Source organism: Marmota marmota, unplaced genomic scaffold (assembly GCF_001458135.2).
Source record: "Marmota marmota marmota unplaced genomic scaffold, marMar, whole genome shotgun sequence".
NCBI classification, from domain to species: domain Eukaryota; kingdom Metazoa; phylum Chordata; class Mammalia; order Rodentia; family Sciuridae; genus Marmota; species Marmota marmota.
Window position 1 is genome coordinate 8,107,068 of NW_026000294.1, and position 12,589 is coordinate 8,119,656.

General features: G+C 36.1%; 1 protein-coding gene across 11 annotated transcripts in view; it reads left to right on the plus strand.

Annotated features, from left to right (window-relative positions):
• Arhgef9 (Cdc42 guanine nucleotide exchange factor 9) overlaps window positions 1–12,589 on the plus strand; it is a 374,830-nt gene that overhangs the window by 308,212 nt on the left and 54,029 nt on the right. For all 11 annotated transcript variants that reach the window (XM_048797209.1, XM_048797207.1, XM_048797206.1 and 8 more), the window contains one exon: window positions 2,950–3,129. In XM_048797209.1, coding sequence (XP_048653166.1) covers window positions 2,950–3,129 — 180 coding nt within the window. The remainder of the gene's footprint in view (window positions 1–2,949; window positions 3,130–12,589) is intronic.

The window sequence follows — 12,589 nt, forward strand, 5'->3', positions numbered from 1 at the left end:
TAGGTCCCTAAACCAAATCTCTGTTCATTACTGCTGTGGAAATTTCAATAGTCATCAGGCCAAACAAAGGAAGGGGATAAAAAATAAAGGTAAGAATCCAGTGAACTGTTCATATTTCTTCATTTTTTGTTTTCCCAGAAGCCAAGACATTTGGATGATATAGAGGTTGAAGTTAACATTTTAGGGTGCTCCAAATACTCACATATTCTTATCCTATCCTTTATTCCTTGATAAATGTAGTTTCTAAAAATTGTAAACCTTTTAGCAAGTCACTTGTTTTAAACACCCTTGTGATGGAGGAAATTTTTATAAGGCATTCATTTAATCCTTCCCTCTTCATTGATAATATTGCATTCAAGGAAGCCTTCTTATAGCTGTATTTTCTTTATACTCTCTGGAAAAGGCTTTTTCTCACGTTTAATCATGAAGACAATTTTAAAAAAGCATTACAGGAAGTTTAAAAATAGTACCAAAATCAGTCATACCCACAAAATAGAACAAAATTTTGCTTTTGCATAATCCTTTCAACACTTTCAAATGTGTACATGTACATATATATTTGAAGTGTTCTAATCATAGGGATCTAACATTTATGTTCTGCTTTTTAACATGATGCCATAAACATTCTTTCATGTTTCTACATAGTCTTCATAATAATTTTAATAATTATGTCATATTCCATCCAGCTACATGTAACATATTTACAATCTAGCATTAAGAGCAACAATTGATAAAACACTCCAGGTTCCCACCATCCTGTGGACAGTCATATTTGTCCTAATATGCATCTTTAATCCCAGCAAACATAATCTAATAGAAAATAATTTCCCTAATAATGGCAATGAATGGCATATTTGGAGAATTTAGGAAACTGAACTGATGTTCTCTCCCACCCTCTTTTCCAGAGATCATTTTCTTCCTTTATATTTCTGTTATATGAAATATAACATTGAATTCTAGCATTCTCGCTGCATTTTGGGGATTTTATGATGTTTGGTTCCTTCCTTATAAATGACTTCCCAGGGAACAAAGGAGCTGTCTAGGCTGGACTCAGTGCAATCACTTATCATTACCAACTGCTTACCAAGAAGTGATATGCTAAATCTGAGAAATTTATACTAAAATTTTAGTAAATATGCCAAAAATTTTGTGTTTATCAAAAACCCAAAATTTAAAGGGGTATTAGCATTTTAATTTGATCAAACTGAAAGTTTGTTTTTCATCCTTGGCCCTATCTTATGGAGAAAAAATGGGAGCAGAATTGAGGAAGCTTCTGTCCCTCAGCTTAATGTTGTTACATTATGCCCACTGCTCTCCCTAATCCATTGTGGCTAAGACACTATCAAAGGTGGTAGGGTGACACAAAATACATACACACACAGGCAGACACACAGACCAACCCAGACAGATTAAGCCCTAGAAGTTACATATTAAGCAAGAAGGGGCTACAGTTTATTGATTCTCTATTAGTCAAGGAAATCTTTCTAGGAAAGCAGAATTTTGGGAGATTGTTTAGTAAAGAGAGTGAAGCCAGAAAAGTATTATAGGAATTATAGAGCTTCTTCTTTCTGGTCAAGCACTGGATATGAAAGGATGCAGGAAATCTTGAGCATGCCAGTCTATGAGGTAGAAGACTTCAGTTAAATAGATGTCAAAACAGGCACAGATTATTAATTTGAAAACTTGAAGTATACTTACAAATTAATGCATGAATTTGGTGGATGAGAAGAGAAATAGAAATGAGATTTTGAAACTGGTGGGTAAAGGAATTGACACCAGGGATGAGAATCATCCTGGAGTACTCTTAAATGACCTCATTGGCAGCTGTGTTAAAGGAGACAAAGTAAGGATGGAGGCAGGGTAAATATGGTAAATCAGAAACTAAATACACTCCATTCATTAGGGCCTCAGTACATAATGAAGGTGTACAGAAAATTACATTTAGTTTTTAGATGAAAGCAAGTGAGCATAATTCATTCTCACCTAGAACATTTTTATTTACTAACAATTTCTAATAAGGACATAATCATCAGTTAAAGAATCCACACAAGTAGGTTTAGAATGGAAGACCCAATTTCAGCTGTGTTTTTAAAATACCTTTATTTATTTATGTGTTTGTTTATTTATTTATTTAATTATGTGGTGCTGAGGATCAAACCCAGTGCCTCACATGTGCTAGGCAAGTGCTCTATCGCTGAGCCACAACCTCAGCCCCTCAGCTGTGTTTTTTTTATTTCCCTGACTTATAGTGTGCCCCAGATCTCATTATATTGCCTCAGTGTTCATTTACCAAACCAAGATTCCTTTCATCCCTTCTCTTTTCGTCATGAGTATCTGTATTAATTCATGTGTTTATTCATCAATGTGCCCTAACACTTACCCTCTTAGAAATACCATGCCCAGGCACTCATGGGCTTTTGGGCTGAGCTCATCCAAATAATCTCTTCAGGCCAGCTACCTTAGATAGCTGAGATATTCACCTTAAAAAATGGTTTAGTTTGGTCAAATAACATTCCCTTATTGGAAATTTTCCTCCCTGCCCTCCATTGCCAGATTATTCTCAAAATTATTAAGACATTTGGGTTTGTCTTATAAGGAATAAAACTTAAGAAATGTGAATGGATCCAGCTAAACCAATAACTACTAAGATAAGTTTGTGCAAAACCACCTTCTGGAAAGGGGCCCTTTGATATTGGGGTCCCAATCATAAAGAATGGTGGGGAAAACCCTGCACTCTGGTGTCTTTATACTCTGAAGACGTTTGCGGAAATCACTTACTAGTGAAGTATCCTTCCTTCTCTAAACTTCAATTTCCTTATATGAAAATTGGAAATGACTATTCTCTGCCTACTTCATGGAGCTGAAGTGATGCTCTCAAGTGTTTGGGAAGCAATGAAGCCTTCTGAGAGTAGTGGACATCTTCATTTTGGAGTTTTCCTTTGTCTTCAGGGCTACCTGAAGCAGTGCCGGAAGAGAAGGGACATGTTCAGCGATGAACAACTGAAGGTAATCTTTGGGAACATTGAAGACATCTACAGGTTTCAAATGGGCTTCGTGAGAGACCTGGAGAAACAGTACAACAATGATGACCCCCACCTCAGTGAGATAGGACCCTGCTTCCTAGAGCATGTAAGTATCTTATCCCTTTGGGGAAGTGTTTTGTTGGTTTGTTTGTGGTGCTGGGGATTGAACTCAGGGCCTTGTACATGCAAGGCAAGCACTCTAATGCTTCTAATAACTGAGCTATATCTCGACCCTGGGGAGGTTTTTGAAATACCATTAGGAAGTAATAGAAGGAGCATGTCTGATTCTACTCATCTGCTTTATCCTGTAGTGAGGGACAAGTTCCTCTCTAGCCCAGCTTTTGATTCCTGGTCTTTAAAAAGGATATGAGGGTTTAAGAAGGTACTGTGGTTTGGCCTAGGATTCTCTTTCTTTTCAATTCCACTCTCCTTTCCTTGTACTTCAAGATAGTTATAAGTAGGATTTTTCTTTAGCTTCTATTTTGTTTTCTTGTTGGGTTCAGTTTCCATGAGAGTCAGTATTTTGGGAGGAACTCAACATATTCATTACATGGTAATTCCAGGATTTGGGAAATAAAGGGGGCCAGAGTTAGCAAGAGAGTAAGGGCTCTGAAAGGCATTTAGGTGAGAGCACTAGAGTAGTAGAATCAACAAGTGCAAGAAAAGGTGCTATGGGCCTAGAGGAAGGAACACTAGGAAATAGGACACTGAGGATTTGATATCTATGCCTATGATAATGGTCTTGGTAATTCTATACAAGTACCCTGTCCTCTTGGGGCTTTATTTGCCTCCTGTAGAGTATGGGGATGTTTCTGTATGTGACCTCTGTGGTTCTCTAACATGGTTTGGATCTCATTCACAGATAACCTGGTTGTTTTGACAGCCCTTTTTCCCATTTTTATAAAATATTTACTTTTAAAGAAGAAATGCACACATATGATGCAAAATTCAAATGACACAAAGTGTGCCATTACAAATAAGTCTTTTAGAAACTTTCTTACCTTGCTTATGGGGATGTGCATTGAGGTGGTCCCTAAGATCACATTTATGTTCAGTGATTTGCCTGGGGGATTCATAGGACTTAGCATATAGTTTATTCAATGCTATGTTTATTATACTGAATGGATTCAAATAAAAATCACCAAAAGGAAAAGATACAGGGGACTAAGTCCAGCTGAAACCAGACACAAGGTTCTAGGAGTCCTCCCCCAGTGGAGTCAGGTAAGATGCACTTAAATTTACCCTTAGTAATGAGTTGTGACAACATGTGAAATGTCTGTCAGGGAAATTTATTAGACACTTCATATCCAAATTTTTTCTCATTTATTGGTCACATAGGCACTCTCCGCCTAGCATATACAAAATTTCAGACTCTCAGAAGGAAAGCACTTGTTCAACATAAACCACAATGCTTGAACAGGCACAGTGAGATTTTTTTAACTAGGGATTGAAATCAGGGTAACTGTTCCACTGAGCTACAACCCCAGCCCATTTTATTTTATTTTATTTTTATTTTGAGACAGGGTTTTACTAAGTTATCTCAGCTTTCCTATATCTAGCAGCTTGGATCATAGGTGTATATAACTGTGTCCAGGTAGTAAACTATGTTTATCATAGAGCAGGGAACCCTCTTGAAATCCAAGTTCCAAGATGCTAGTCCAGGGCAAAACTTTCAACCAGGTCTCTCTAAGAATAGTATCCTAAGGTCTTATATATAACTCTATTCTACATGGTATATAAACTTGTTTAGCCATTCCTGAAAGCACCTGAGGAGTATTTATAAAAGTTGAGCATGTTTATGACCTACTGGCTCTATTTCTTTTTTTTTTAATTTAATTTTATTTTTTATTGATTTTATTTTTTAAATACATGACAGCGGAATGCATTACAATTCTTATTACACATATAGAGCACAATTTTTCATATCTCTATTTGTATATAAAGTATGTTCACCTAGTGGTTCTATTCTTAAATTATATCCCAGAGAAGTTCTTACAGAGCTCCAGAGCCAACATGTACAAGGCCATTGATTGCATGGCAGTGTTGTGTATGGTGGCATACAGTTAGAAGCAACTTACAAATTTATCCCTAGCATGAGGGATAAGAAACATGAGGATGTTGATTTTGTAGTATTGTGTAGCAAGAAACAGAGTAGATATAATTATGTTATAGCAACATATAGATACCACAGTCATCCTGTAGAGTGAAGAAAGTAGAATACAGAACAATGGTTCTCAATTTGGGGCTGCCCTGTGCATTTTAAGGTATTTTAACAGCATTTATGGACTCTACCCACTGGATTCCAATAGCAAGAAAAGGTGCTATTTTATTTTTTATTCTTATTATTTTTTTTTAAATTTTGAGATAGGGTTTCAGTAGGTTGCCAAGGCTGGCATTCAACATCATCCTTCCTCAGCCTCCTGAATTTCTGAGATTATAGACATGAATTTTTATTAATCCATAAAAGTTATCTTGGCCAGACATGGTGGCACATACTTGTATGCCCAGCTATTGGGGAGGCTGAGGCAGAAGGACCACAAGATCAAAGCCAGCCTGCACAACTTAGTGAGATCCTGTCACAAAATCAAAATAAATAAATCAGAAATTTAAAGGGATGGACATGTAGCTCAGTGCTAGAGCTCTCCTGGGTTCAAGCCCCAGTACTGGAAAATAAAAGCATTTTCTTATCTTCCCTTTGCAGTCAATCTGTGCTTCCACCCCTGACCCTGGTAAACAATGTTCTGCTTTTTCTTATCATAATTTTTTTCTTTGTAGACTGTCATATAAATTAAATCATATAGTTGGATATTTTGTGTATAGTATTTTTCACTTAATATAATGTCTTTAATACATATGCCTTATATATGCCTGTTGTTGCATGTGTCAATAGTTGTGTCTTATAACTATTCACATGTTAATGGACATCTGGGTTCCCAGTTTTGAGCTGTTTTGAATAAAGTTGAAATGACTATTTCAGTATAAGATTTTTATGAGAACCTACATCGCTGATTTTTGGGAGGTAATTGCCTAGGGTTAGAATTGCTGGGTTGTATGGTAGGTGTTTCCTTAACTTTTATAAGATAATGACAGTTTTCCAAATGACAGTTTGGGGAAATTTGTATATTACTACTAATATGAGTTTCAGTTGCTCTACATAGTTATCAACACATGATATCATCAGTAATGTTTCTTTTAGCCATTTTAATAGATATATAGTTATATCTCACTCTGGTTTTAATTTGTATCTTCTAATGAATAATGATGTTGAACATTTTTATGTGTTTATTTGCCATCTGTATAAAATTTTCAGTTAAGTGTATGTTTATGTCTTTTGCCCATTTTTAAATAGGTTGTTTCCTCATTGCTTAGTTTGGAGAGATCTTTATGTATTATTTTTATAAGTCCTTTGAGAGATATGTTTTTTGCAAGATTTTATCCAAGTTTGTGATATAGCCTTCCATTTTTTCTTTCTTTCTTATTTTATTTGCAGTACTGAGGACTGAACCCTGAAACATTTTTAGCATTGAATCATATCTCCAACCCTTTGTATTTATTTTGTTTATTTTGGGACACAATCTAAGTTGCCTAAGTTGGCTTCAAACTTGAATTCTCCTGCCTCAGCCTCCCCAGTCACTGAGATTATAGGCATGCAGCACTGTACAAGACTTAGCTTTTCATTTTCTCAACAGTGTCTTTGAAAACCATAGGCTTTTAATTTTGTGGAAATTTAATTATTCATTTTTCTTTCTATACCCTGGAAAGCACACATTATCTCTTCACTTTTTTGGCAATATTCTAAAAAATATGACGTGATATTTCATTGTGGTTTTGATTGGCCTTTTCCTGATGATGTTGAATTCTTTTCATGTACCTGTACTGGCACTTGAACCCAGGGGTGTTTAAGCACTAAGTGACATCCCTAGCCCTTTTTATATTTTATTTTGAGACAGGGTCTCACTAAGTTGCTTAGGTGCTCACTAAGTTGCTGAGGCTGGCTTTGTACTTGTGATCCTCCTATTTCAGCCTCCCAATATGCTGGGATTACAGGTCTCACCACAACACCCAGCTTCTGTTGACTATTTTTATACCTTTTTCTGAGAAGAGATTCAAATTCATTGCCAATATTTTTTAAAATGTTTTTTGTTGTAGTTGGACATAATATCTTTATTTTATTTATTTATTTTTTATGTGGTGCTGAGGATCAAACCCAGTGCCTTGCACATGCTAAGCAAGTGCTCTACCATTGAGCCACAAACTTAGCCCTCCATTGCCAATATTTAATCAGGGTTTATTTTTTATTTATTTATTTTTTTGCTATTGAGTTATGTGAGTTTCTTATATGTTTTGGATATTGAACTCTCCCATCAGATATATATTTGCAAATATTTTTTGCTAATATGTAGGCTACCTATCCATTTTGTAGATTGTTTTCTTTGTTTTATGGAAGATTTTTAGCTTGATATAGTCCCACTTGTTTGTTTTTGCTTCTGTTACTTGTGCTTTTGTTTGTCATATCAAAAAATTAATTAACAATGTAAAGGAGCTTTTACTCTATATTCTAGCAGTTTTATGGTTTTAGACCTTGTATTTAGTACTCTTATATACAGTTTGAGTTGATTTTTTGTATGGTATAAGATAAGGTCTAATTTCATTCTTCTGCATGTGGATATCCAGTTTCTTGAACATTTATTGAAGACACTAGCCTTTCTCCATTGTATCTTTTTGATGCCATTGTCAAAATTAGTTTACTGTTTGCTTCAGTTTGTTTCTGGGCCTTCCATTATGTTCCATTGGTCTAGGTATCTGGTTTTATGCCAGTGTCATACTGTTTTGATTTGTATAGTTTTATAATATACTTTGAAATCAAGGGATGTGATGTCTCCAAGTTTGTTTTTCTTTTTTAAAAATTCTAATTAGTTATACATGATAGCAGAATGCATTTTGGTTCATTGTACACAAATGGAGCACAACTTTTTATTTCTCTGGTAGTATACAATGTAGAGTTGCACCAGTTATACATGTACCTAGGTTAATGATGTCTATCTCATTCCACCAACTTTCTTACCCCCCATGTACCCCACTACTCTTCCTCCAATTGGCCCAAAGTTCCTCCATTCTTCCCATGCTCTAATTTTGTTTTTCCTTCTTAGGTTTGCTTTTGGGTCTTATTGTGGTTCCATATGAATTTTACCATTGTATCTATTTCCATGAAATAGACACAATGTTCCAGGAAATTTTTGTTGCGAGATTTTATAGCAAAATGATGTTGAACTTTTCAGTTTTTTAAACTCCTATTGAGATGATCATTTTTTAAATCATTCTTTCTATTAATATGATGTATCATATGAATTGATTGAATATGTTAAACCAAACTGATCCCAGATATAAATCCCACTTAGTCATGATGTAAAATCTTTTTGATAAGTTATTAAATCTGGTTTGTTAGCATTCTGTTGGGATTTTTTTTTTTTTTTGCATTCATATTCATTAGTGATACTTGCCTGTGTTCTATTCTTATGTTTCTTTTTCTGTTTGGTGTCAGGGTAATGCTAGAATTACAAGATGAGTTTGGAAATATTCTTTTATTTATAATTTTCTTGGAAAGTATAAGAGGGATTAATGTTAATTAATTGAATTAATTGTAGAATTCTGTCTTGAAGCCATCTGGTCCTGGGAACCTCTTTTGTTTTGGTACTGGGGATTGAACCCAGGGGTGCTTTACCACTAAACTATATCCCCAGCGCTTTTTATTTTGAGACAGGGTTTCAGTAATTTGTTGAGGCTGGCCTCTAACTTGTAATCCTCCTGCCTCAGACTCCCAAGTCACTGGGTGTACAGGCACACACCACTATACCCAGCCCTGGGCTCCTCTTTACTCGGAAATTTTTAATTACTATTCAGTGCCTGTCTTGGTGTTGAGTTAAGGCTTTATGTTTCTTCTTGAGACAATCATGGTAGATTCTGCATTCCTAGGAATTCATCCGTTTCTTTTTTCTTTCAAATTTTTCTAGTTGTAGATGGGCAAAATATCTTTATTTGTTTATTTTTATGTGGTGCCAAGGATGGAACCAAGTGCCTCACACGTGTGAGGCAGGCACTCCACCACTGAGCTGCAGCCCCAGCCCCTGATCCATTTCCTTTAGGATAACCAACTTTTTGTCATACACTTGTTCATAGTGGTCCCTTCTGATCCTTTTCATTTTTAAGTCATTTTTGTAATGTTTCCACTTTCATTTCTGATTTTATTTCTGTCTTTTCTTTTTTTTTTTTTAGTTAGTTTAGCTAAAGGCTTTCTGGTTTTCCCCCAAAATTAAAGTTTAGAGTTTTTCTATTCTTTCTTTTATTTATATCTTCTCTGATCTTTATTATTTCCTTTTTTCTACTAACATTGGTTTTAGTTTGTTCATTTACTAGTACCTTGATATGTAATGTTAGGTTGCTTCCTTTACATCCTTTTTTCTATTTAATATAGGAATTTGTTGCTATAAACTTACATTTTAGAAGTGTGTGTTTGTGTGTGTGTGTGTGTGTGTGTGTGTGTGCTGCGCATGTGATGCTGGGGACTGAACCTGGGGGCTCAGATATACTAAGCAAGTGCTCTGCTCCTGAGCTCTGCTACAGCCCTTAAAACTGCTTTTGCTCCATATTGTGCTTCCATTTTCATTTTTCTCAAGGTATTTTAAAATTTTCCTTTTCTTCTTTGACCCATTCGTTATTCAATAGCACATTGTTTAATTTCCGTGTGTCTTAGTCCATTTTATATTGCAATTGCAGAGTACTACAGACAGAATAATGTATTTAAAAATTAATTTATTTCTTACATTTCTGGTGGCTAGGAAATCCAAAAGCATGCTATTGACCTCAGGTGAGGGCCTTCTTGCTGCATCATAACTTGATGAAAGAACAAGTGAATATATACAAAAGAAAAACTGAACTAAACTCATCCTTTTATTAGGAGCCCACTCCCAAAATAACTAACCAACTCCTGCTATAATAGCATTGAGATTTTAGTTATGGTGGACCCCCCTCATGACCTAATCAACTATTAAAAACCTTACCTCTTAATACTCTTACAGGGACAAATTTCATGAGATTGGGTTATACTGTCAAATCATAGCATGTTGCCTCCCAAAACGTGTATCCTCATGTACAAAACTTTCTTCTTTGTCAGTAATTTCAAAATTTTAATACATCCTAGCATCAAATCTAAAGTCTAAAGTCTAGAGTGTCATCTAATTCAGATATGAGTGAAATTCAAGGCATAATTTGTTCTGAGGCAAATTCATTCCAGCTGTGAACCAGTAAAATCAAAGCAATTTATTTACTTCCAAAATAGTGGACCAGGCATAAGACAGACATTTCCACTTGAAAAAGTCAAAATAGGAAACAAGATAAAGATAACATCCCAAATGAATAATAAAAAGAACAGAGCTAACAATATTAAGTCTTAAGACTCAAGAATAGCATTCTACTTCCTGTGCTGCCTTCAGGACACACTGGGAAGTTGTACCCCCCCAAAATCAGGGAGCTCCACTTCCATGGGATTACCCAATGCTTCAATTCACTCAGAAGTCTCATGCTTGCATTTTTCCAAGCCTCGCATTGTACACTGGTAGTTCTATAGTTCTGGGAATGGGAGGTAACCCCACTTCCGTGACTCCATGAGTCATTGCCCTAGTGGGAGTTCTCTTCTTTGGTACTGCCCATGTGACAAGTATCTGCCCGAGACCCAAGGAAGTGCACAATATCCTTTGAAATCTAGGTAAAGGAAACTATATCCTTATGGCTCTTGAATTCTGCAAATCTATAGGCTTAATATCACAAGGACACCTCCAATATTTGTTGCTTAGAACTTATGGAGCAGCACGTGCAATGAGCCCAAATCATTCTCTAATCAGGAATCCACTTCTCCTATTAAGTAAGTCACTCTTGTTATAACGCATTAATCTGTTTTTGAGAGTAAAGCCCTCATGACATAATCACCTCTTAAAAAGGCTACAATTGCAGTTAAATTTCCATGTGAATTTTGGAGGAGACATCCAAAAACCATAGGACTATGCATTTAAGAATCTTCCAGAAATGTGGTGATAGCAAGTCCTCAAGACTTGCTTCTATGTGATATGCTTTTCTTTTGCTGCTTTTAGAATTCTCTACCTTTGATTTTTGACAGTTTATTTATAATTTGTCTTGGTGAACTCTTCTTCAGGCTGAATTTGACTAGAGATCTCCAAACTTCCTGCACCTAAATGTTTATATTTTCCCCCAGGTTTGGGAACTTTTCACATTATTTATTTAAATAACATTTCTTTCTCTTTCTGTGTCTTCTTCGTTTGGGATGCCTGAATTCTACAGATGTTTCCTTTCTTTTAAAAAATATTTATTTCTTAGTTATAGGTGGACACAATGTCTTTATTTTTACTTTATGTGGTGCTGAGGATCCACCCAGTGCCTTACGCATGCTAGGCGAGTGCTCTACCTCTGAGCCACAACCCCAGCCCAATGTTTGCTTTCTTGATGTCACATTCGATCCTCTACACTTCCCCCTCTCCTTTTTTTATATTTATTTTTCTACTATGGATGATTTCAAATGATCTGTATTGATTTCACTTATTCTTTTATCTTGTTTTTATTTTTCTTCTTCTTCTTCTTTTTTTCTTTTTTAACATCTCTAATTCTTTGGGATCAGTTGTGTTTCTTTGGTGGTGTTGTATTTCCATGATTCTTCCAGATCTTTGTAGTTTTGTGAAAATGACTGCAAATTTTAAGAAATATTCACCTCCTCTAGATTTTATAGACTAGTGTAGATAAGGAAAGACCTTCCTCTGTTATGGATAATGGGGGTATGCATACTGGGGTACAGTGTGGCAACAAATGTTGTGTCTTAAAGTACTTTTTCTAGGAGTATGCAGTGATTCCATATCTGGGAAGAAAGATGTCTTGTTGGGTTAGGCAGCTGAGATCTGGTATGTTAGCAACTGCAAAAGATGTAGAAGGTCAACAGTGCTGTGAAAATTGTTGAAGTCTTCATATACCTATATGTTCAGAGACTAGATGAATACCAAAGCTAGAAATGTGTACGCCTGTATTGAAGAGGCCAGTTTATGCACATATATGTTGGGTAGAGGCCAGCTATGGACTTATACAGGGTGACAAGGTCTGGAGCCATTGGCAATGGGTGGTGCCAACAGTGGCCACAAGCTTGAAGGGCCATGAATCTTTCTCAGTTGCAGAGCCCTCTTCAGGCTAATGACAAGGTTCAAACCATCTGTTTATAAATGAACAGCTACACATCTGAGCTGGAGTTGTCCATGTGTCCAAAATTGCTTGGACCAGCTATGGGTATAAGCATGGTGATGAGGGCAGTCTCTGAGGTACAAGGCTACCTGCTTATCTATGTATAACTGTGGTGGCCAGGGTTGGCATCTGACTGTATGAGTAAGCCTTGGTTGTACATGGTAGTGAGGATGTAGTCTGTGGTGGAGGACTATGGAACTGTTGTGGACACATGCATGGTAGTTGCCCTGGGTCATGGAGCAAGAGCTCCCAAGGAGACAGTAGCTATGATG